We start from the raw sequence: 26,347 nt of genomic DNA, 5'->3' as shown, positions 1-26,347 counted from the left end.
GGCGGTGAAGGGGAAGGTCGAGTGGTCGATGCCTATAGAGAACGCAAGCGGTCTCTGATGGCCGTAGCAGCGACAGCAGCGCCGTACTCTCTGCTGCGGCCAAGTCGAGTGATGGACGAGCGCGGCTGACGAGGTGTCGAGCCGCGAGATGGCAGCGACGCAACCGCCAATTACCCCTCGTAATTCTACTTGGCCGGACCCGTCTGCTTACTGCTGCTACCCGTTTATGTCTACAGGATCTACATTTTTTTCGAGGGGTACCAATGGATAGGTAGTGAATGATGTCTGGTATCCACTTCACGAAGTGGAAGGCACTTACGTTGCCGAAGAAAAAGAAAGTTTCGAGCGTTACTTCCCACTTCGGGAAAGGTCGGTACAATTTGAGAAGACAAAGAATGGCGGATTGCTCCAGTCGCGGAATTCTGAGGGAGCGACAGATTTGCGCTTCGAGATGATGTTTATGGTGTTTCTATTGGATTTTTGTAGGATTGTTTTTTTTTTAGAATAATCTTCCGGGTTCGCTTTGTACGTGTGTATGGTTGACGTTGAAGTTGGATCGTTGATCATAGTGGGGGGGTTGGAATGGAGTGGTTGGACGGAGGGGTAGGTCCTTGTATCTTCCTTTTATATTTTGAATGTTTCATATGCGTGACAAACGACTTCGATATATTAGGATGGCACTTCGGATATGGCTCGAACGATCCTATGGCTGCTGGAACTGCCATTGGATATAGCGGACGTTGAGCAATAAAACTAGTTTCAAAGTTTTACAGCGAGCGCGTCCGAATGCTTGTTAAGCACGTCACGTATGGTGGATATAAATCGAAACCGATATCAATTTTGGTAAATATTTTACGTGTGCAGTGTAATTTATCGGGAATATCGGACATTAGAATTTTCATTAAAACCGTTATTCATTCGTAACCCGAGCGACACGTGTACCGCCGGAATACGTTTGTAATAACGCGCAAAACAACGCGAGCCCGAATACTCATTCGTTACCACCCACCATTACCGATCGTATACCCATTGCGTCGCATGCTGTAGTAAACGTAAAAAGAAAAAAAATGCAAAAGCTTTTAAAAAAGCAATAAAATATATATATACGTATATACAGCATACCCTAAAAAATTCCTATATAACAAACATACGTTACTCGCAAAAGCCCAATGACGTGAGTCAAAATAAATTTAACGATCGAACCGGTAAGATATTCAAAACTCCCGCGCTTTTTCAACGAACCGATCTCCTCCGTGCAGATGCGCATGCGCGGCCCGTGAATCACTGCGCAGATAGCACGGCGTTTAGGTATATCAGCACGGTGCTTGTCCAAGAAGGTGATATGCTGGACACGCACTGCATAATGTGCAGAGATAAAGAGGCAGCCGCGTTTCTCGGCGAAGGCGCAGAACTTTACAGGATCAGATAGACGCTGCGTGGCGAGTTGGCTCGGGAGGTGTGCCTGAGACGTGCCTGAGACGTGCCTGAGAGCGTCGCCCGAGTGTGCCGGCAGTCCGAAGTATAGTCGTTGTGTTGTCCTGCCGGGCGCACTCTCGGCTGTCCTTGCAGCGGTGGTCGTGGGGCTCCTCGGTCGGCGCATTGTGGGAGTCTCGGCAGTAGCGAGGGTAAGCAGCAACAATAACTCGACAAGTCGATACGACGCATAGATAGCCAAGCATTATCATAATACCTGACCGGTCCATGCATTCGCGAGTATTCGCTACGCTGCCCTGAGATACGGCAGGGATAGGAGTCGCCACCCAGGGCGAGCAGGTTGGCTTCGCCTGGCTTTACTTTAGAGGTTAGGTTAGCATACCTTATACCTTTAGCTACTTTAGTACTTCGTTTCAGATCTCGGCCCGTTTAGCCGCCCACGCGCTTTCTTCGGCCAGCAGAGAATCGGGAGAACCTCCTGCTGCGAAGCGTCGCTTTCGACTCTCGACTCTCACCGGGTATCTTCATCGTTCTCATTTCTGCCAGTCGCCACCGTGCCACCAAGCGGAGCATCCTTGAATTACGGAGTGGCAAAGATCGTATTTAGATAGGTAACCCTGGATCGGGACTCCTCCTGGAATTCGAAGATTGCCCGTGGCTTAAGTGGACTCGTTAAGCCGGTATTTTCATACTTGCTATCGCAGGCACGTATCCGATGAATATTTACCTTCAAGATTCTCTCGTTCGATTTAATATGGTATCGCGATGCCTATGGCCAGGCTTGCCGGGATAAGCCAGTGAAGTGCAGGGCGTATTTCTATGGCAGAGACAAGGAGTTCTTGCTGCCGAGCAAAAGCCTTGACAAAGCACCCTTAGACTGGCCACACAAAGCAGCGCCATACATCAGCGCCGCCACACGGCCGTCCCACTAACACGCGGTAATGACTCGTAATAACAAATTACACTCGATTATCTCTCTCTCTCTCTCTCTCTCTCTCTCTCTCTCTCTCTCTCTCTCTCTCTCTCTCTCTCTCTCTCTCTCTTTTCTTTCTCCCTCGATTCCACTACAGTGCACCCTTTTCTCGAGGTACTCTCTCTTGTTCCGCGTGGTCCCGCATCGTGCTCATACATACTATAGACACATTGCCACTTTTAGCATCGTGCTGCAACAGCCGCCGAGGTGCGAGTGGGGAAACCGGTGTGAATACGGAGCAGAAAATATCGCCTCGCTAGATTTATGAGCCTGGCGAAGGCGACAAAGAAGCCTGGAACAGTAAATAATGTGAGTCATACACTCGGGGCATATTTCACTAGAGAAATCTTCCTGGGAGAGAGAGAGAGAGAGAGAGAGAGAGAGATCCAATTGCCGTAAACTTAAAAATAATTCGCAATTACAGATACGACGTTACAGTTCCTGCAGAAATCTACGTAGAAATATCATATGAAATTATAAGTGATTACGGAAGGTTGAAATTTTCAAATTCAGCCAACTGTCAGGTTTGAGATATTAAGAAAAAAAAAAAAAAAAAGAAAAATCAATAAAGTCACCCTTGGCAAATCTCGAACTCTTGCGTAGAACCTCAAGCCTTCCCTTGTCGCAGGGATGACTGCTATCGACACGCGATACGTAATTTAATTAATTTCTGCGACTTTACCACCTTAGGAAAGGAAAAAAAAAAGGAAAAGAGGAACCCGCTCATAATATCCCAGAGGCTTTCCAGGAGCCACGCTTTACTTACGCTCTCATGCAGTCCTCATTTCCAATTTAAAAATAATGAGACTTCAGGCCGAGTACGCAAGCGGCAGTCCTGTCGCGCGCAGATACCCATCGACGAGCGACTCGGTCGCGTCAAGTGGAATGAATTGAAAAAAATTCAATTTAGAGTCGTACGCCGACTCCTTGTAAGACATAGGGAGCGTCTCAAAGCGACGAGAACGAGGACAACAAAGAAGCTGTGCCGTTGCCGGTGTTAGATGAGTAGACGTTGGCCAAGGGACGGGGATGAGATTTGTTGCCGGTAATTAGGGTCTGAAGGGCGTGGAACGGTGTCAAACGACAGTAAGATTTTTCACGTCTTTCCCGCAGGCTCCAGGGAAATTAGCCATGCTACGAGGATGCGTGTCCTGAAAGATGTAAAAGGTTCAAGGGGAAATCCTTCGCTTCGGGTTTAAGTAGGCGCGCGAGGTAAGGTTGGGTAGCCGAGAACTCGGTTGACCTGAGAAAACAACCTGGTAACTTTCAGCTCTAGGAACTTTTGATGTCGTCAAAGGACGATCAGGGCTACCAGCGAATCTGCCATTTGAAAGTTTCATTGCTTGCACCACAAAGACGACCATGTAGTGATCCACCCACTTGCGTAAAGGTATACAGTCCGTGCCTCTTAACGTCTTAGTATTCTTATCCCACGGTATACATATACCTACAATACTAAATGTATAGGCCGCTTTGTACCTTCTTTGGTATCCCGCGTAACTATATGGCGAAACTTCCCTACGGTGCTTTGGGACGCGGATAGGAAACGAATAAAAGCTGAAACTGGCAGTACGTCTTGAGTCTTGCAATAAAATGTAAATTCGCCAATTCGCGTCCCCCCAACGCCGGAGTCACTTCTCAGAGGCTTCTACAGTCGGTATCTATAACAGTGAGTAAGTGGCAAGTGCTCACGAACGGCTCGCGGGCTTCGCCATCATTTGCATGAGTAACGGCGGAACGCGGAGGCTAGGGTAGCAACGAGTAATTTATAGTCAATAATTCTTAGCGTGGCAATTTTCGCATCGAGCGTGAACGTTTCCTCGGTGAGCCGAGAACACAGCGAGAGAGCAAGACCAGAATAAGAGGAGGAAGAAGAAGAGGAAGAAGAAGAAGAAGGAGAGTGCCAAAGTGATCTTGGCAAAGGAAGAGAGAGAAGCAAAGAGGAAAAGGGAACCAGCAGGAAATGAGACGGAATGTTAAATAGCCTCCGTAGCTCTTAGCTCCCCGTCATCTTGGCCGTCCCTAAACTCCAAAGTACCAAAGGCGTCCCGACGTCGACGTCGGTACATATAAAGGTAAGATATACCGTTTCTTAGCGCTTTCGCCAGTTGGTGACGTCACGTGTTCCTTTTTCACATACCCTCTACTTGCACCGGGGTACGAGCTAGGGGGGGGGGGGCGAACGTAGGGGAAATGCCATTACGATGGTAAACCACTTGGAAAAGAGTTTCTACCATGAAAATATCGCTAGCAGTGTCGACGTCTCTCTATATCTATGGATCTACGGTTCGATGCATACAACAACTGCTCCCAGGATAACGCCTGTACCTTTAGGTCCTCTTTGCACTTTTATTTACCAACTACGACACCCCTTATATGGAAAGTTTAGCTGGTGCGCGACTCCAGGGCGAACGTTACTTGCCTGATATAAAGCTGCAGGCGTCTACTGCTATTAGATACGAACGCATCTAACTACCGTCTCTATATCTATAGCGTCATCGAGTGTCCCACCGAGAGCTATCAGACTGATAGAATATGTTCGACGCCGTCACGACGCTTCCAACCCCATCCCCCACCCTTCTCCCCCATATCGTGAAAACGTCCCCACTATTACCATACATACCGCTTTATTTAGAGCAGCTTTTATCGTCATCCGATGTACACCTTATATCATACCTATACCTTCAATGATATTTTCATACTCGAAACCTTCTTGCGGCTGCTGTTGGATATGTTCACCCCTTATATATTCAGTGTATATAGATATAGAGGTCGGTTGGAAATTTTTTAATAATACTATTCATACCATTGTTATTATCGTATGAATCGAATGCAGCGTAATGTCATTTTTATATTTTACGTCCTTGTTGCACTTTCTACAGTGTGTTGCGAAATTACGACAGAGAGATCGGTACTAATCGAATTACTCGTAATACTCGTTCACTCGATCCTATCGTGTTTTACTATCGCCATATGACACACCTTTAAGTTTTACGAAATGCCTGTACCGAATGCCAATTGGCTATTCGCAGCGTTCGACGAATTCAGCGCCCAATTGGATTGTAATTGTCATTGGTACCCTGGGTGTCGGATACGCCCGATTCGCGAGCACGTTGGTATGTCACTTTTTGCCGTAGCCCAATTTTACACGGGTAATCGATGTTCCGGGGTTGAGTTTATTAATTTTTTTTAATATCATAAAATCACACGCAACGATTCGTACTGGCTTTGATAACGGAAAAGCGTTTTTTATGGAAACAAGTTTTTAATGCAATTTTTTTTTGCGGTTCAATCAACGCTCATAGCGAATAGACGGGAAAAAAGAGAAATTTCTACCGAAAGCAGAACCGCACGATAAAACTATCACATCCGACGCACTTATGTAGAACGAACTGACGCAATATCAAGAAAAACTTGAGTAATCGATATTTCTGTTCGCACCAGTACGAGATATAATGATCCATCTTAACGGTTATCGTAAATTATGTTTCTCCTTCGAATTGCCGGCGAGTCCATTAAACTCTGTAGCGGAGTCGGCGTTCGTATTTTCTCCGAGTAGTAAATGCCCGTAAGTCGTCAGACGGGCAGTCGCTCGCATGCGACTGTTATAGGACCGGAGTGGATGAAGGCAATAGGAATTAACCACAGGGAACGGTGCCCGAAGTGAAGCTCGTTCCTTGTTTGTTTAATATGAAACGTGGCATAAAATGACGTGCAGTGGACGTCTGCGGTGCGTGACGGTGGCACGGCTGCCCGACACGATCTTGATCGCATCGAATTGGTTCCAGACAGGACGTGACCGCCGAAGCGCTTCGTTTCGGATCGGATCGGGTCGAGACAAAACACGCGATCGCTCATTGCCATGAAACCGTTTGTGTGAACTCACCTGCAGCCGCATTTCGAGCGACGAATCGTCGACCCTCCCACCGCCCTTGACTCATTTTCAGCTTCGATGTTATTATTATTTTCCGACGAACAAAAAATTATCAAAATCAATTGATACGGCGTCGATACGTTGAATTTAAAGAATTTTCTTTTTTTTCAGCTAAATCGACAACCTTGTCGACAAACATATATTTGGACCGAACGGATACGGGCGGACGGACCACGTGTGAGACGATGGAGCGCTTCCAGGTAAAACAGTCCTAACTGAGATCGCAGTCGAAAGCCAAGAGCCCGTATACGGGTCTGTACGTAAGTATAAGCACGTGAATCACCAGGCATTTACTGGGAGCGTAATAACAGCTCTCCGCGGCTCGTTAGAACTTCCAGGAACCCGGTTTGATCTTTATCGAGCGGCGTTGAAAATTACACCCGCCTAACGAGATTTGTCTAATCACGGTCATTTTGAGAATCGGAAACTGCTCGGGACCCACAAAATTTACACGGGGTACAAAAAAGGATTCCGTGTCTCTCTTCGTTTTGAAGACGCGGATGGGTTACGGGGATGAAATTTCGATTAGAAGAAGGAGAGTGGCTGGCTGTTATTTGATACACGAAAGGGTCGAGCACCCAGCCCCTATGCCATATAAAACCATACATATATACAGTGATACAGTAAACTTTCATTATATCCGAATTAAATAGTAATCACGCGCCGGCCAGTTACCGCGGTCCATTACGTGGACAGAGCCAAGTCTCGCAATCAGACAAAAATAATCCTATCGCCCGTTGTGAATGCGTCACGTTCAATTCGCCGTGGATTGACAGGCGAAATGTCAGATTGACAGACGTGACTAAAGCGACGTATCCGCGAGGTCCATACCTGCCAATAATTCAGGTAAACAATATAACGATCGGACACGATTTTCTTTTTTTACATATAATCGCGCTTAGTCAGAAAACTGACCCCCAACTACATTGGCGCATGCGCAGATACGTCGTGAACAAAGCGAAATCCAAAGACAACGGCCGAGCCCGTTATTTTCTCGTTGATTACGAGCATTACCTGTCGATTGGCATGGAGAGGATGATTGAGGGGAGGTAGGTGGTTGACGGTGGTGGGGAGGGGCGGGCAGGGGAGAGATAATGATTGAAAATAACAGGAATCACATAAACGTGCAATCACGTCAGACTCGGCCATACCGGCGTAGCTATATGGGAATGATAACAGCCTTCGAAGGAGTCGGATCATCCCAATCGAAGACAAGCATTATAATAATGAGCTTCATTATGTCCAGATTATAGAATTAGGACGTAGTCGTAATAAATCACTACCCCTGCCACGGTCTCCATCTTGAGTCAAGTCCATCAATCTTCCGAACCCATCGACACTCGACCATTTTTAACCTGTCAGCGGAAAGATGTCCCGACCCCCCTCCCCCTCCTTTCCCTCCCCCCTTCGGGCCCATCAACCCGGTAATTACTGTATTACGTTGCAAACTTAAAAACAGTTTAACCATATCCTTCTAAGCTGTGGATGCTGCGAGAGGAATAATAAAATTCATCTTCGCTGGACCAAAAGCGTGCCTCTCTTAACACACTTGGTATTCTTCGTATACAGTCTTGGACGTTATTACCCTTTACGTACTCTATGGTATTGTTACGTAACTTATTTAACGCCGCTGGAGTACCGCTGATAAGCCTGATCTCGATGATTTTCTGTCAGTCATTGAAAAAGATAAATTAGCATTTATAGGGCATATAATATGTATGCATTACTGTCCAAGACGAAACTGAGTGTTTCTTTACGTCATTTTAATTTTGGTACTTTTTACTCGTCTTCTTGTACCCTCTTTCGAGATCGGATCTGACGTAGGTTTAAGCAGAAAATTCATTGGTACTTGATGCCAGGATTATATCTCCGGTCGTTTCAAAGTTACAGCCACTTAAGTGTCGACCCTACGATATTACCTAGAGGGGCGTGTCGTATTTTATTACTTCTCGAAGATGAATCTTACTTGGACGTACCGAAACGGAATATAGTCATCTCCGTTGTACGTTACGCGTATATGGTAGCATGTGGATATTTTTTTTTTTTTAATTAAATACGATTTCTCCACGTGCTCCGTTTACCTTAATCTCGTATTTTCTATACTGCGGGACACCTTGAATGCTGAGAATTACGTTAATGGGGTATATCTCCTTTTAACTCGGGTCCATTTATAGTCTTGGTCGGAGGGACGACTTAAAACTACTGGATGCCGTCCTGCATTCCGTGATGAAGTTGCCGAGAGGAATATCGATCGGAGCCAACTTCACGATGGTAAATAATGTACGTTGATATGTTAAAGGGAGGACGAGTGACGATTGAGAAGTTGGGATACGAGAGGATTGGAATGCACTCAAGATTAGATCGGATTACTTACTTGCCCGACTGTACAATATATGCATTTTCTATGGTGGAATAATTATTTGAATCTGACTGTACTATTTTCGTCTCTGTCAGTCGCACTCTTAAAACGGTGATTGACGCGGCTTGTTACCTCGATGAGTATCCGCCTTTAAACAACCCAGTCGATACCATAAATGTTTTTCAGGATTCCCATCTGGAGCTTGTGCTATTCCGTCTTCGAAGACGCTTAGCCATTTCCGGTTGGTTTCTTTTGCTGTCTTATTCTCCTGGAGATCATTTATCTGCTGGTGCGAAAGGAACTCGATAGCGATCCGCACTTGGGGAAGCAACATAGAAAATACAAGTAGCGACAGTAGAGAGGATGGTATAAAAATAAAAATTTTATAATTATTGAAAATAATAATAATAATTATCGTTTAGGTTAGATTTAATTTTGAAATTTATGAATTTTTATATATTTCACTGTCAGATATTGTCAATGGTGAAAAAAAAAAGAAGTTCTGTCAGAAGTTGCCAACCTCAGAAAATTAATGTATCAAATTCTGCCTCGCCGTCGCACACAAGCTCCCCTATGCAAATACGTTACCACGTTTCGTGTTAAATTTTCGATAATTAACCCCACAGAGTTAATGACCCTAACCCTACGTCGGATTGGCACCGGGAATACAAGCTCGCCGGGCTGGAAAGTCAAAGCGAGCTGGCTAGTCCCGTATATGGTAGCAGTGAGCTGAGGTCTACCCAAGTGATCCAAGTGAAAAGAGTGGCGAACGTGTGCTAGAAGAATAGAGCAAACAGGGAGGCCGAGAAAGAAGCTTAGCGAGTCATCCTCGCTTTCACGGCCTCCTACCGTTCGGCTATGGCGGCTGTCAGACGTACAAACCGCCAGACATTAATTACACCAGAAAGAGATTAATGAGAAAATGTGCGTGCAGGCAGTGCGATAATCGAGCAGAGCGAAATGCTGAGTCAGGAAGAGAATAATGCCGCGGCATCTCCATCGTGGTCACGCTTCTTCCGATATACCTTCAAAGCCCGTAGGAGACCATACCCAGAGATCGTCCCGATAGGTAGCAGCCTTAAGGTCTCTCTGACTCCCGGTCGGTACGATCGTAGATATGCAATTTTTCTCCTTGACGACGTCACTATGAAAGAAAAAAAAAATAAAAATTTTGATTTTTTCTTCAAATTTTTCATCGATAAAAAATACATCGTACAGGTACGTTACAGGACATACCGTAGAAAAAAATCAATTCTCGTTACACTCGATCGCCTCAATACATTGAAAAGATAATTTTGGGATTTATGAATTTTTGGAATATTTTTTATTAAAAATTATATATATTTTTATTTTGTTGTCCTTCGCGCACGGACCTTATTTTTAATAGAGTTTGACGTTCCGCTTGACAAACTGATGCGGCACAGGAATGATCGGAATTGCTCGAGTCCGTAGTTCCATTCTTATTGGCAATCGATTTGGGTTTAATTTAAAATTGAAGCGAGAATGTTGATTCTAGGAATAGGTTTTTCAGAGAATTTCAAAAAAAAGGGCGTCTTTTCAATCGTCGAACGTTACGAGGCAATACCAAAGCGTACGTGGAGTATTAAAAAAAAAAAAAATAGAAAGTCGCGACACCTCCACATCAAAAAGGCATATACGGCAGCGGCTCTCCTTTGGCCTGTCAGTTCAGTCAATGGTTAATTTTGTAGCAATAACTTGGGCCAACAAAAAATGATTAATCGTTTGATTATAAAGGTTGGCAGGATACAATGGGTTGTTTGTGTCGTCGTCAGACGGTCGGCCGGCAAACGTCACTCGCTCACTCAGCCGTGCAACGTATAATACGCGTGATTAATTAGTTTTTTCGATGACGCTGTGTATATCTGCTCGCCGTCTTTACCGGCGCTACGCCAAAGCCGGTTTTACGTAGGAGCGTCAACGGCAACGCCAGAGCGCAGGACGGTTCGTGCCAAACTTCTACGTCGGCGAGGAACGCCGAAAGCGAAGACGTCGCGACGCTCTTTTTTTCTTACGACGCCTCCCTTTGACTACAGTCTGATATTTTATCGATGCCAAACGTCACAAAGGCAAGTATTCGGGACACGTGGCGGCGGCACTTCGAGCGCGCGTAATTTAAAATTAGACAATCAAGACAGTCGCTTGAATCATATATATATAGTAATAGGTGTTTCGTATAAAACGATATAACGTATTAAGAGTTTCTATATTTATTGGATATTTTGTTATTTCGGAAAATTGCTAAATTTTTTTTTTTTCTTCGAGAATACACGTAAAGTAGATAACAAAAGTAATATATGCTTGGGTATATTAAATTTTCGTTGACAAATATATTACGTGTGTACTTTCGTAAATCTGTCGCTTTGAATTTCTTTTTTTTTTTTTTTTTGGTAAATAAGTAAAATCTTCAATTTTACACCTTGATTATATTCCAAGTCCGAATAATTTGATTGCCTCAAATTCAACAGCAGCCATATTGCTTCCGCAGTGGTAAAAGCATGAAAACGAAGAGTCATCGTACCGAATAATTTTCTTCCTCCCCATTATTCTTCCTTGCCAACTGGCATTCATTGTTTACCTTCGCCATACGATAATTAAACACTACGGAAGCGTGAAGCGTCAACCTCCCGTCCAACCCCTTCAATCTGTTCACATCAGCATAGAATATCCACTCGAAAAATATAGACTCTATCAATATAAGTAATTACTCGAGGCAATCGTAAAATCGACAGTTTAATAAAAGTTTTTCCCCATTCTCGCCAATAATCGACACCCCGATAAGAAAAGGTGAAATTCTGCAAATTAAATAAATAATAACATTCGCAATTCCAAAAATAAGCATCAGTCAACTTGTACCTTACCCCAATAGAATATCCAGTACGTAAGCCATATTGAAAGGTTACCAGCCGCTATATACATATAGAGCATTTACAGGCGGTGGAAGATCGAGGTCACAGTGGGTGGTCCCCGATGAAATTTTAATGAACCGTTTCTGTCACGCTAACCGCGAACCAATGGCTCCGCCATTGAGTCTCACAGGAAGACTGAAAGTGAGCTGCACCGAATTGAACTATCAATTTTTTTTCCTAACCTACACCTGCCCACTTGTCGGCGGAGTGTAGCCACTCAATTTATATCGGGTCTTTGGCTAGATCGATTTCTGCTTTCTGTATTGGGTATATATATATATATATATCTAATACCACCAGAAAATAGTACGATACCATAAGATCAGGAGCAAAGTGTCGAAGCGAGGATACGTATGTTGAAGGCATACAAAAATACTATAGCTAGGATCCTATAGTCAGAATCGCCATGGGATTCTCATAGCAGGTATACCAAGACAAACGAGGCGTCAGCGTAGCCCAAGTGGAAGAGATTAGTCTTGGAATGATGAACGGCCGACGAAAAAGCACGTTACGTGCCCGAACTGTACATTACCGTGGTCTTTTCGAGTCTGCGGCAAAGTATAGTGTAAAAGCACGAGTGGCAAAAGAGAAGAACAAGGATATCCGAGGTCTCTCGCAATTAGTCAAGTTTTCCTCGGGCGACCGTGTCCGATGAGCTTATTTATGGGCTTGCGGAATACGTGTAAACAACGAAAGGTGATGCATGGCGAGGGTCGCGAGTTTGTTTGTCGTGGCAGGGGAGGTGAGAGGGATTTAAAAGAGAATGTGTGAACGGGACGAGGTAAAAAAAATGGTCGGCTCCTCCAGTGCGAATCGCGTTCAGGAATATAATTGATTTCAATGCCAAAGAGCAGTGCACTTTGGCAATAAGTTAGCATTAGGACGCGTTCTTCCAGACTGCGCACCCTTACGTCTGTTCGTGTGACAAAGGGCGCATGCGTCATCCCCCCTCTCCGCCCCTCCGAATCCCGACTCGATGATTTCTCTTCTTTTCGCTTAACCGCGTAATCGATTATTACGGGCAATATTTCCTTCGGTAAATCCATAGGCATTGTATCGCTCCCTTGGACCCGGGCTGACATAAATTGTGTTGTACAAATACTCATAAAGATCAAGTCGAGCGAGTGAGAAACGGCGTTGTAGGAAAAAAAAAAAGAAAAAATAGTATCATCGCCCCTTACGATCTTATTGTATTATTTATTATACTCTTTTTTCCATTTTAATTTTTTATTCATTCATTATTTTTACACTGGAAGCGACGACCGTGAATAAATTAATTTCTCACAGAATTTTTATACATCGTATAAGGTACTGCCAACGGTCGTACGTTATATCACTATACGAGGACGTATGCGGTGTCAAAATTTCCTTTGGAATGACCTGCTGCTACGTTGACCGATACACGCGGCAGAGTTCAATGGGATTTATACAGTATATTTGATATATCTGTAAGTACAGCCAGTGGAGAAAATATCTGTAATTCGATATTCGCAGGTGTCATTAAATCCTGTCAATATCGAGTCACGTCTCGTGTGAAGGGATCCTGATATAAATTCGTATGCAGCTGCCATAGGGATCGTGTGCGATCGCGATAGGAGAGGGACGTGTGCTCGTTGCATCCTGTGGACACCTTGTGGACACGTTACGTGACGTAATTCAGAGAGAAGGAACAGATCGCGCGATACGTCAGTTACGAGTGGAATCAATTGATAAGGGATGGAAATGCAAATTTTTCTAACGACAAAATTACTGTGGTACCCAGCTCCAGCTCAGATATACTCGGGCAGGCGCCTAAACGGATATCCTGGTGGGTTTGGATGGGCGACGTTTATCCTTGGATATATTTATCGATGCAATGGCGTACCTTATCCGGGGTTAGATCTTTGGTGGAGAACAGGGTGCGAAATGGGCAAGGCCTCTGGCCACATAATCTCGTTCCCGTGGTAATTGCTTCCTAATCGCAGGGACCAATCAGCCTAACCGCGTTACAGTACGTAACTCGTTTACGGTTGGACGTCGGACCAGTTCGGAGCACATCGAAGGGGTCGAGTTACTTCGTTCCTATTCTATCCAGGGCTGACCAACCCTCTCTTGACTTGGTCCTCACCAATCCGCTACCCTTCGAGAGTGGACCGCCGCAACGCACCCTCCCGCCGTGGTCAGTTAATCGCGTTTCTCGTTTGTCCCCTTGTCCGACTCGCGCTCCAGCCTGGAGACGTATGGGCTCGGCATTCCTTTGGGTTTTGGGGTAAGGTTCCTAATTATTTTACATACGAAGATAAATCACCGACACCCTTAACCAGACCAAGCCTCCCGGTACCCTTCCTTGATCTTGGTCCACTTGAGAAATTGACAGGTAGGCTGGCTGAAACATTATTGTGCAGATACATATATTAGATTTTTCGTATAATCGTTACGTCACGATATCGGTATACGCATTGAAAAAAAAAAAATCGGCATAAAATTAGAACCTTTGGTAAATGTTGAAGCAGCTGTTAAATTGAAATACGAGACGTGAGGGATGAAAATTTTTTTTTCCCTCAAAGTCACGATCAAAGTCTTGATTCGTACGAGGTACTAAGCCGTAATGTAAAATAAGACGTAGCGGTGGGTCCGAGCGAGAGGAAAATAATTCGAATTATAAATGGGGATGGATCCAATTTGTGAAGCTGCAAACCAATTTGGCGAACATTAATCACGCTCGACAAATCAAAAGGTATAATTCGCTGACGAGTTCCTCCGGAAACTTTCCCCGTTTCCTCCGCGTCTCTCCGTCCCCTCGTCCACGGGAAATGACGACGTCCTCCTCGTCGGGCCTCGGGCTGTAAAAGTAAATCAACTTATTCAGCTTGCAGAAACATCCCTTCAGGACAGCTTAGGAATTACTACGTTGACTCATGGGATTATCGGTGGAAAGTATTTCCCGGCTGAGACGATTGAGTTGAAAGACTTTAGCAGTTTATCGAATTGGAAGCTGCCTACCTCACAATTACTCTCGAGAGAGATCCACACTCTCGTTGGTCTGACATCGCCGAAAAAACGCACGCGGAATATGCTACGGATCAGTACCATTTGCTATCTGGAAGATGTCTTTCGGAAAAGGAATAATGTATTCGCATTATATTCAGACCCGTGGATGGTGTACAATGGAGGTTAGATGTGTCAGTATACATTGTATATATATATATATATGTACCAGCATACAGATTGATACCACAACCTGGTAGACAGACCAAGACGAATCCGTGGCTTTCCAATCCATTTGCTGGCACATCGAGAGGCTCCCAGTGATTCTCCTCGTTTCAATAATGAATCGATTGACCCTTGAAGAAAGACAACGTCCCTTAACCTTTCAGAATAAATGATGATCCGACCTCGGAGAAGTCGTCGGGAATTGTAACATCTTCAAGAAAAATATACAGTAAAAATATGCAATGCTGCACTCTTATACGAATGCTTGAGCATATAGAATATATAATATATAAAAATTTTATATAATTAAAATATTAAAAAATTTATGTAATTTCGATATATCTCTAATTGCTAAAGTACCCATCACTGTACCGAAGCCCTTTAGTCACTGATTCCCTGACAAAACCAAATTCGCCGAATAACATCGAAAACCCGACGTCAGTCAAGAGACGGTAGGACGTCGAAATCCGCCGGCGCCAACAAATCCGTTGAAGGACTTTGCCCAAGTGCAATATCACTTTCTTCGTCCGTTTATCCGTCCTCGTCGTGAATTTATGCCTGACGCAGAACATCGCCGGAAGTCGCTTCTTGACGTGGGCACTCGGCGTCATTTTCTTGCCTGGTACTCGGGCCCCGACACTTGGCACTCGACATATTCAGCCATGGAGCCAGGCACCATTGCACGCTGGGTACGCGAAGACAGGACGCTTTAACGTCCCTGGGATGTCCTTAGGGAGTTGGTACACTACCGATATGTAAAGGACGCAACAGCTGGATACGTTCGAGAGGGTTAAAACGGGCCCGAGTGAATGACTCGAAACGTGTTTCTATTATAAAACAGGATCGTATCTCAGCCATAATAATTGGCTGGTCGTATATCTACTCGAAATGGCTGCTTAGCAAAGCAAGTATCCGCAAACGAGTTGGCTGCGCCAAGGATAATTTAATGCTACGTTAAACTGTCAATGCTGATGAACGTCGTGTCGTAAGAGGCCTCGTAAAGATGGCATCGCTCTCTGACAACCGATATAACCGGAAGGTATACCGCGTACAGATATACTATAGCGTAACAATCTGCAAATAAAAACCAACCGTCTCATCCATACCTCAGCATTTGTCTCTTATCCAGTTCCACTCCCGGAGGACGACTCCCTCCTCGGACGGCTTTACGTTCCCTTAACGCGAACCTTTTCGGAGTAGACTTCCGGTTGGCCAACGAAGCCCTGGTAGGATTTCGAATGTTTTCACGAGACGCTAAATCCATTATCCCAGCCTACGTATACTAATAGTATTTTGAAAATTGCCTTTAACGTCACTTTCTAAGTAATTTGATTCGTTGAAAATGCTGCCTTAAGGCTGTGAGAATGGCCTTGAATATTTCATTTAAATAACCTTAGTTTGGTACTCTCGATTAAATTGGTGTATTGATAAAAACTTTTTTTCGCATCTACCGATGCATCAGGTACGTATATATGTATACATAAGGAATATGGACGTTGTCGAGGTTGGCCATTCATGAATACATTATCCTTTCTAACGAGGCGAATAGGTCAAGTAGACGGAGTCGCAGTGCTCGTCCATAAATCACTCAAAGGGCAGGCGAGAGATCAGACTCGACCCCGCAACCTCAACTCAACTCGACTTCTCATGCATCTGCTTCCGCTTTTTGCCAGCGGCGGGTCTCGTTGTTTTATTCAACTGTAAAATTACGGCCCGTCATCCGTTTCATTTTTTTTTAAATTTTTTTTTTCATTTTTTTTTTCGTTCTCTTATCCAAACCTGCACGCAGCACGACGCGTTCCACATCCTGGCGCGAGTAGAGTTCCAGGGCTCTTACGAATTAAAGCCGAACGGGGTCTCCGATTTACTTTTGGTTATCAGGAGAGTTCACGCGAGACTGTAAACTAGGTCAGATTATGACATTACAACGCGGGTGTATATATACGTATATATCGTTGCTCAGTTGATCCATAAAAGCACTGAAACGTCATTCAGACAGAATTGATGACACCGTGCGACTGGTACTGATCCATTCTCTTGGCCGGTTGTATATGACAATAAATTTAATCGTCGAGTCACGCGTCTGATAAGCGAATGAAAATTTATGGGAATGCGAGTATGTCGACTGATTATTGATTCGTATTAGCGTGACAGTCGCGATGTACTTCGCGGCGTGAAAATTCCTGTCAAATTTACTTCACTCGGTATTATTAATTAATGACAGATTCTGCATGGACGATCGATTTGTACTTTATTATTTAATATTAATCGACCCGTTGCCACAATTATTGGTCAGGCACCTGTGAACGCGACCCGATCGATAATTGCCCATTGAGGCCGACACGTGTGATAATATTCTTCAAGAATCATGCACCCGTGCACACAGTCGTTCCACGAGTCTCTCCAAAAGCAATTTTACTCGTGAACACGCTATAGTAAGAGTCACGTGGTTTAGCTATACTGCAAACACTTGGTCCGTCCATGCTCTGTCTGAAGTCGTACCTTAAATTTAGATTTCGATATATTATATTTATTACCCAATGTAAATATTTCAGTATCGTCTGAAGTTTTTTTTTTCTATTTATTTTTCATCTATATATTTCCGCAAGCATCTTCCATCGTATTTCCCTGCTTGCTACGTAGGACAAAATTTATTGCTCTTCGTCACCGCGAGATTTCGAATATTACACGAGTGCCAAAGTATTTACGTTTGGCATTATTTTGCCGAAAATTAACATCACGACGTTTCGTTCTGTAACGAACGACTTTAGGTGGTTCGGATGAGAGGAGTTTTAATGGTGGATTTATTGTGAGAGAAAGAAAACAGGACAAAGACGTCGATAGAGTAAGAAACGATCTGTTGTATTTCAGTTTTGCAGAGATTCAAACAAGTTCGAGTAACGTAGTAACAATAATAAAACAATTAATTAAAAAAAAAAAAAGAAGAAAATCATCGTACAGAGCGAGATATTGGGAGAGTTTACCGGAAATCGCAGATTTTAACCGATAGGCGCTAGATGACGTATACGGACAAAGAGTCCGTCAACGTAAGAACCACGTAGCTTCCTCGTGAGCAACTGTCTTCTCCTGGCATTCTCAATGCCGCAGCTAACCACAATAATAAATCCTATTTACAATCGATATTTATAATCCATACTCGTAATAGTTGTTTATCCATGATACTTTTTTTCTTTCCTTTTATCTTTTCCTCATCGTTTAAATACAGAATGTCATGTACACACGTAACGTTAACGCGCTATATAGCCTAAACGATCGATACTAAAACTTTGGTTACGCAAAAATAGACGCTGGAATATTATTATTATTGTTGTGTTGTTATTATTATTAGCTGTTATCATTAGTTATTATTATTATTATTTAATTATTCGTTATTTCGTCGGATACTCCTCAGGCTTACGGGCATAAGACTATGAACAAATTTACAGTAATTACAATAAAGATTGGATATGAATATTAATTTATAAATAGTGCACATAGACTGATTACATCAGATCGACTAACGTGGAAAGTCGCAAATACGGAGCTGAAAATTGAGATCCATCGGTAATGTGTATCGAGGCGCGGTGTAAACCCGAGGATCGTACCGGCAGCCATTTTTTTTCTTTTTCGAAAGATCCTAAAGACAACGGGAACGATAGGAATTGTATTTGGACGAGAAGAATTTACGTAGCGATCGATTTTTCGAAATTTGTCAAAATTTATATATAATTCAAACTCTACCCTAGATCGTTCCCATTTATTTTAGGATTCAGAGAAAATATGTATATCTCGGATGAGTTTTCGCACTCTACGCGTGCGCACGCACTTACGTCAAATCGACGTTCGATGATCGACGATCTAACTTGACGTCTCTGCGATCCCTCGTAGAGATCTTGGATAGACGACAGTCCGTCGAAAAGGCACGGGCACGATCCTCGCTACTAACCACCAAAGATCTACGCATCCAATTGAACCTCGGGAGGCAGGTAGAATGATACAGAGGATCATTATTTGTTAGCGATCATCGAGGAGGAGGAGGAGGAGGAGGAGGATGACGATTACGATGACAAGGTGGCCCAAGGAGGATATGGGTAAGGATATAGAGGATCACCAGAGAAGCACCTCGAAAGCTAAAAAAAAAACGAAGGATACATAGAAAGACCGTCCTGATCTCGTGGATGACTCGCGGATGTCCAGATCGTCCGGCAAGAGACGTTTTCCGTAATCGCGGCATCTCCCGAGAGAGACACGGAGGGACGCTCGCGTCAAAGCGTCCCCGTAATCGGGAATCACAGTTAAACGTTGGTTTCTTGAGGCTTTGGAGTGCGTCGGGACGCCTCCTCGAAGTACCTGCGGTGCTGGGCTCGAGCTCAGGGATGCATTCCCGATGCGGCGCCAAGACGTGGACCACCGTAGAACGAGTAGGGCGAAAAGTACGGGGGTAGGCCAGCGGCTGCTGGATGAGGATGAGGCGGCGGAAGGGGAAGTCCCAGGGATGATAACGAGGACGGTATCAGGGGCGAGGGTTTACCGTAGGGATGATAACGCGCTGTGGCGAGAGGACTGAGCGGGGGCGTGGGATAGGTCCGCGACAGGAGAGGATGAGTCGGGGGTAGACCAGGTGGCGAGAGCAAGGAGAGAGCAGCGGCGGCTGACGGGTCACCGGCCGAGACGCTCGTGTGACTTCGTAGATGCTGAAGCAGCTCATCCGAGGTAGAGAATCTCTTGCCGCAGTAAGCGGTGTCACCGGCGATCCAATTGCAAACGTAGGGAAGCTGGGAGGCCGCCGCGAGGGCAGCCAGTTGCGCGTGAGCGTAAGCAGCGGCTGCTGGATTGTGTGCGCCCAGAGGTCCATAGGGCGAAGCTCCTGGTTTGTGGTCGCACTGGGCGCAGCCGGCGGGGCAGGACCCGGCGCTCGTGGTAGGCATCTTCGAGGCAGTCGAGGTCGCCAGAAGATGGGAGTTCAGCTGGCACCCGGTACAGTAGGGATCGCGACAGACGGGCACCAGGGTATCCGCCCCGCTGGAGGTCTTCATCCGTGCATACCCAAGGTAAGGATTAGCTGCCAGACCGTTCTTGAGTGCCGCGTGATGCTGGGACATGAGGGAGCTGGCCATTACGTCTATGGGAAGCTGAGGCGGATATCCCAGGTAGCCGGCGGACGTGGACGTGGGCAACGTGGATCCCGGCTTGAAGGTTCCCAGAGGAAGGTCCTTGATGGCAGGGTCGGTCATCGCGAGGACTCCCGCGGGGCTGTAGGCAGGCTTCGACTGTAACGAGGGGCTGCTGGCTGACGGCTGAGATGACGATGGCTCAGTGGTACCTGCTGTCCTGGACGACGGCGATTCGCGGGTCGCTTCGCCGTTTGGGGTCGCGGTCTTTCGACCCTGCGGGGTCGCGGCTCTCGTCGACGAGGCGCTCTGATTGCTCGAGCACCTCTTGCTGCCGCTTCCGGGAGTTCGGGCTCTTCCGGAAGACGAGTGGCTCGACGGGGCCCGTTGCTGCTCCTCGGGACTGGAGGCCTTCTCTCGGCCCAGGCAGGACTCGTAAGGCTTGAAACTGGACTTGATGCCTTCCGATGGCGCCCCGCTTCCTGGCGATGACTTCTCGCGGGACTGCTCCGAGGACTTTGACGATTTTACGGAGGACTTTTCGTGCGGAGCCAGAAGAGATTTACTGGCTGGCGGATCCGCTCCGATCTGGCTGCATGTCTGTGCCAAGAGAGCGAGTGGACTTTTCTTAGCGTCGAGCTGCAATCAGAAAGAATAAGGAAACACGTCAAATAACCAGTTCACCGGTCATCGTCTATTTTGCTGGCTCTGATGCGTCTTCCTGATCCCGATCGAGATCAGACCGAACCTGGACCAACTGACTCCTATTCGCAAACGGCCTTTAACTCGCAGCCTGGCCACTCGTAAGAAATCTATGACGAGGTCAGTTACATTCAGCGTATATCCCCGTGTAACCTCATTGCATAACTAGCCGATCATTTTCTTTTTTTTCTTCATTGCACCGGTCAGACGTGCCAACGTTCACAGTGCTGGATTAAAATTACATCGGCACTTCAAAGTGAACACGCTAACCAATCATTTTACATAATGATCTACGGTTTTTATTGCCTACGCACGAAACAGGCTTCGAATTCAAATAAAGCGTATAACATGCAAAAATAACAATGTCATTCAAATTAAACGACTTGAAAAAAACCAACCTGACACAAAATCAATTTCACGTTATTAACAGTCACGCAGTCATTTCTAATTCGATACACGATTCCCCCTCCACCAATTGCATGTATACAAAGTAATAAGAATATTTTCAAAACACGTTTCTCGTTCTTTTAACGTCCGAAAAAAAGAACAAGTCGCATAACAATCGTTCGTCGATAAAGTCGATGCATTGATTGAGAGGAAAAAAATCAATTGAAAATATCAAAATAATCAGTATAAGCCTGCCCGGCCATAACGCGCGAGCTGTATTGATCAATTGGCGAAATCCAAAATAATCGCGTTAATCTTGGACTTCGGTAGGAGAGAAATGCCAGAGCGATGGGAATTTTCGATAACCGCTTGACTTTACCTGGACGTAATCGTGCCAGCAATGTAACGGCGGCGCGTTAATGTCAGCATTTAATATAATGTTATCTCGTTCAACTAATTCTCGTGGGACAGCGTGGCGCGGGTCCAACGTTTTATTCCAGAAGGCAACTAATCACCGGCTACCCGCGGTGCACCGTTGACAGGTATTAATCTAGCTGACTGTAACTCGACAGTTTAATATCAGACGTAGATCGCTGCCATTTTAAGTAAGAGCCGTGTTCCAGTTGCATCCGATGAAAACGGCTAAAGAAAGACGCCGTTTGATACAACGGCGAAAGCATTTCTTTTTATTTTTCGTTTTTCCAATTCAAAAGCACCAACAGAATTAAATTATACGGTTAACCGTATACAGCGTGACCTGACAACTCGGTAGATGGTGAATAATGAATTTTTGAAAATACAATTTAAATATCCTAAGAACAGGGTGGCTGTGAAAAGAAATTTTTTAAATTGCAACGTTGCTTTTTATACCATGCAAATTTCCAGTTGCCAAACGACGATCCGTCCGTTCGTCAATTGATCTTTGAATCGCGCGCCATGCTGCACGTATACAGAAATATGCATTACACCAAGTGAACTGGACTTGATTTATGTTGGGCATAAATCAACGTGCAAGCAGAAACCCTGGCAGCGCTCGCTGTCCCCGAAATAGTTTACAGGAGTCGGAATAACGCGATGTAATCCATGCCCAGTCGGCATTGATTGAATGGTGTCATGCAATCTTAATGAACTATTGAAAATACGAACTCGTCCCTCGATTCGAAAGTAACAAATGACTCATCTATGCTCCTTAGGTATTTCTACGTAGAACCTATAAACAACCGCGATACGATCTCTCGACTTCATTCTTATTCCCATCGTGTTTTCGCCAAACATGCACAGGATTTTCAAACCGTCTTTACCTTAGGCGGTAAAGCCTACGACATTCGACATTTCACGACGCACCATTACTGCCGATCGGAACAATTGCAGGTAAATTTTTGGACTTTTTATTGGTCAAAATTCAAGATTAAAAAACACGTCTACGTTTCTATGGTCTGATGAAGATTAAAATACAACAGAAATTAATACTCCTTACAATCCCGATGACATTTTACTACCAGAGTATTTGTCTACGACAAAAACAATGGAAATTAGAAAAAGAATATTACAATCTACCCAAGTATAAGGATCGATCAGTCCGGCACGATTCACTTTCTTCAGGTATCCAAGTAAAAAAAGAAAAAGAAAATACCGGTGATTCACCCAAAATCACATGCTCACGTAACCACAGTACGAAACAATGAAAAATCGCTGACTAACCGTAGTGGGCAGAGGTGTAAGATATTCCGGACGGAGATACTGGTTAGCGCTGGAGGTCAGCATTTTAACACGAGCCGCTTGCACTTCACTTTCGCCCACTTCTCACAGCACAAAGCACGTAGAAATAGGTGAATAAATATATCACTAGGAAACCTATATCCGTGGAGATGATGTCGCAGTAAAGTCACATGAGAACGCTGCCATTCGTGACTTCATGAGAGAGTCACGTTCTCGTTCATATATATATATATATATATAGTGGTACAATGTATATTCCTTTTGAGGGAGAAAAAAATCCAAAAAATAATCACTGCGCGTAACACCGGCAGTATACAAAACCAACGTACATACGTACTTCCTTCGCGGAATCGACCTCTCGACACGAACTCCGAATCGCGACTGCTCCTACGTCACTTCTGGCTCTCTTCCGTCCCTACCCCAGCTGACTATCCCCACCACTCGACACCTGGGATTCCCCCACTTCCCTCCCTGACTTCCTTCTTCTCTGTCGGCGCGACATGGTGTCGCTCGTGTCTCGGTGCTCGTTGTCAGTTCGCGCCCTGCCGACACTTTTGCTGCGCGCAACCGACCTGGCCAACGACGTGTCAACTTCATCCGAACCCTGTGCCTTCTGGCCCCTCGCATCCACCGTCAACGTTCGCGTATCCCTGGGACGGGATAACTAAGAATTTCAACGAGTCTCGCTATTTTAATAGCCACTGGTTGAATTATTATGAATATGAAAATAATTTCAATTATTTATAAAAAAAAATTTTTACCTTATTAATTTTTCAAGGTTTATCAATTATTGCTATGAAATTTTTGAATATATTTCCAAATTTTTTACGTGTCTCAAAATCAAATTTATGTACTTGATATACTTACCATTGATGAAAGCTGCTGTTTTACGTGGAACGAAAAGGGATACGAATTATTTCGAAACTGTTATAAATCCCTTGAACAATTGCGACTTCGGGTTACATTCCTGTTTACCCGATCCTCGGGGTCCTTTGTCGTCGACGAACGAAGACTGGTGGTTCTATTGAGTCGACCGGGGAAGACATAAACAATGACGATTTTCTCACAGTGAAATTGTTTAAGCTTCGTATCAAAGAGAGTGAACACTCATTGTATTGAGGTTCGTTCCAGGACCGAAGCTACAGACGGGTAACAATGTCGGCTAAAATAAATAAAATACGTAGCACTGTGTATATATTTTATTTGCTTTTGAGTAACGGTATAAGTTTACGAGAGGAGAGAGAGAGAGAGAGAGGAAAAATTTATGAGGACAATAAGAAATAATATTTTACGACGACAATCTCATACTTAATCACTTTAAAATTACCGACGGAGCTCTATTGATTTAAATTTCTCATAACGGCTCACGATAATTAAAAATACAATTACCGTTACTTCGTCCAATAATACTTTTATGTGTCTCTCTCTCTCTCTCTCTCTCTCTCTATATATATATATATCTGAAGGGCACTTTCAGTCTATAAATTCATAAATGTAATTCAAAGCAAAATGAATTAGCCAGCACAAACCATTAAGCAATCGATTCTACGCTTCTACCCTACTAATTCTCTTTTTTCCTCTTTTCTCAAGAAAACCCACCACCATTTCTACCTAGTATTCCACGGCACGCTGATGCTTCGAGGGTAGTTGTTAGATACGAGCAATTTCCTTGGGAGAGCATTAGCGGTGTTATTAGCGCTAGTTAGAGGATACGTGTTGGTGAGAGACGAGAGGGCTGTATAATTATCCGACGTTTGCTCGCTGTTCGTTTCTAACATACGAGAGCGACGTGTTTACGTGGCGCCGAATGAGCGACCGCGCGCCTTGCGTTTTCTCTGGCATCCGCCATCATGCCTTCACCTTAATGGACTGACGAAAGACACGGCACAAGTCAAATAGCTGACTAATATTAATTCTTTAACGCTCCTTGATGATAGTCGACGATATCCCGTGAGTCATGCGACACGGATTCCTCCAAGCGTAGGATAGACAATCCAAGCGAATATAATTAAAAAATAATTTTTGAATAAAATTTTTTTTCAATATTCATTTTGCACGGTTAAAAAAATTTTTTTTTTTACATTTACCAATAGTAAATTCCAGCTAATTAACAACGGCGCGACAAGTTCGCGTATTGCGGCTACGGATCGATTTTTCCTAGAAAACATTACGAGCATCGGCGGTTTTCCAATCACGCAGTAGCTCTAATCGACACTTAATGCGTTTTGACATTCGAAATGCGAATCTTGGAAAACTCCATGACGACTTGCCAAGAGCGTTCAATTTTCCCGTACGTAAGCGCTTGACATTGCCAAATGCCGAAGGATATAAATAACACGAGGATACCATAAGGAAAGAAATTGTGTTATTACAAAAAATTACCATTGTTATTTAATTGGCCAATCCGACCGATACGACGTACGAGAATGAAAAAAAAATAAAAAAAATGACGAAACAATAATACGTCACAAAGCACCGTCTCCCGGGTTATTCCCTGCCTTAAATCGTTCTCGAGCACGTAAACACGTGAGTCATTAAACCACGAGGAAAGGGAGCATTTAGTTATCAGTTGCCAAATCGAAACGTCATTCCGAACTGTCAGACTCCAATCGATTCTATTTGCAGCCACACAAAACGCTGATTGACACCTCGTCATTCCTGAATCAGTCGCGCCACCAAGGCATCTGCCTGATGCCAAAACAATGTCAACGGCTCGTTCGCACTCAGCGCCGAACAAGTTGAACAATGCTCGGAGATGAAAGGTCGACATAGAATTCGAGCAAATCATACCTCTTGAATTACCAAGTCAACGCGAGATTCTCGAACATGACGATCGGCCTTTGTTACACGTTCGCCAATTGGTAATACAAACTGGTACTGTTTCTTTTTTTTCATATTTTTTCCACGTGAATCAATGGTCAACAAACGAAACAGCTTTATACGTATGAAAATCGATTAACGCTCTTACCCTTTTTTTTCCACTTTAAAATTGAATACAACGTGTCCCTGGTCGAACGCCTCCTTTTTTTTTTCTGTCAATTGTAAATCAGTCCCATCGATCGGTCCTCTCGACGGATTTACGCCAGCGAAACGTTGGCTGTGTATATTTATTTTTTTGTTATTGTCGCTGACAGCTCTGACGTAATCGCGAACTGACAGCTGTCAATTTTAATTATGAAATTTTAGCCATTACATCGACAACGAAGTTCACCCTGTACGTTAATATAAATGTACTAGTGGGTACTGTACCAACTGTAAAAAATTATCATGATCACTGACGTACTTCCGGTTAAACATCCTACCGTATCCCATACGAGCGAGTTACGTTGGTCGCACGTGAATTTTCGTACGATCGACGTGTGACGTAGCAGCCGACCAACTCGAAACGTACGTTCGCCATTGCCGTTGATGCTGCGTCAACAGTGATAAATGGATTTATATGAATTTTGATGATAAAGCAACACTATCGCATTATGGGGCGGAACGAAATATAAAATATGATGTACGAGTCGAGGGGGATAAGCCGGGAGTGTCTGTCAGGCAATAGCAGTGCCAAAGGCGTCCGATGCTCTTTGAGAGTCCCAAGTTTTAGGCACTATAGGGGTGGGG

The 26,347-nt window shown here is 44.4% G+C and overlaps 2 protein-coding genes across 8 annotated transcripts in view; one reads left to right on the top strand and one right to left on the bottom strand.

Annotated features, from left to right (window-relative positions):
• The window catches only part of LOC112495138, a 25,355-nt gene extending 7,594 nt beyond the window's left edge, over positions 1-17,761 (top strand). The window contains exons 2-4 of one of the 6 annotated variants that reach the window (XR_003061416.1): positions 6,453-6,601; positions 8,641-9,066; positions 14,476-17,761. Coding sequence is in view for 1 of the 6 variants with exons in the window: in XM_025090338.1 (XP_024946106.1) it covers positions 6,453-6,541; positions 14,476-14,784 (398 nt within the window). In the remaining 5 variants the exon portion in view is untranslated. Of the gene's footprint in view, positions 1-6,452; positions 9,067-14,475 lie in introns of all 6 variants that reach the window. The other 5 variants (XR_003061415.1, XR_003061417.1, XR_003061418.1 and 2 more) reach the window with 5 other exon arrangements.
• Positions 17,661-23,811, bottom strand: LOC107273055 (zinc finger protein Elbow). Of its 2 annotated transcripts, none has more exons than XM_015750851.2 (2): positions 23,606-23,811; positions 17,661-20,569 (listed from the first exon to the last, which is right to left on the bottom strand). In XM_015750851.2, exons 1-2 carry the CDS (start codon positions 23,606-23,608, stop codon positions 19,190-19,192), a joined length of 1,383 nt encoding a protein of 460 aa, XP_015606337.1. In that variant the 5' UTR covers positions 23,609-23,811; the 3' UTR covers positions 17,661-19,189. The 2 variants fall into 2 exon arrangements, with proteins under 2 accessions (XP_015606337.1, XP_015606336.1); XM_015750850.2 differs by lacking the exon at positions 23,606-23,811 and adding an exon at positions 22,721-23,138.
• Between the last annotated feature and the right edge of the window lie 2,536 nt (positions 23,812-26,347).

Source organism: Cephus cinctus, unplaced genomic scaffold (assembly GCF_000341935.2).
Source record: "Cephus cinctus unplaced genomic scaffold, Ccin1 Ccin1_scaffold1343, whole genome shotgun sequence".
Classification (NCBI taxonomy): domain Eukaryota; kingdom Metazoa; phylum Arthropoda; class Insecta; order Hymenoptera; family Cephidae; genus Cephus; species Cephus cinctus.
The sequence above is the reverse complement of the archived record's forward strand: the minus strand, read 5'-3'. Positions and strand labels throughout refer to the sequence as shown.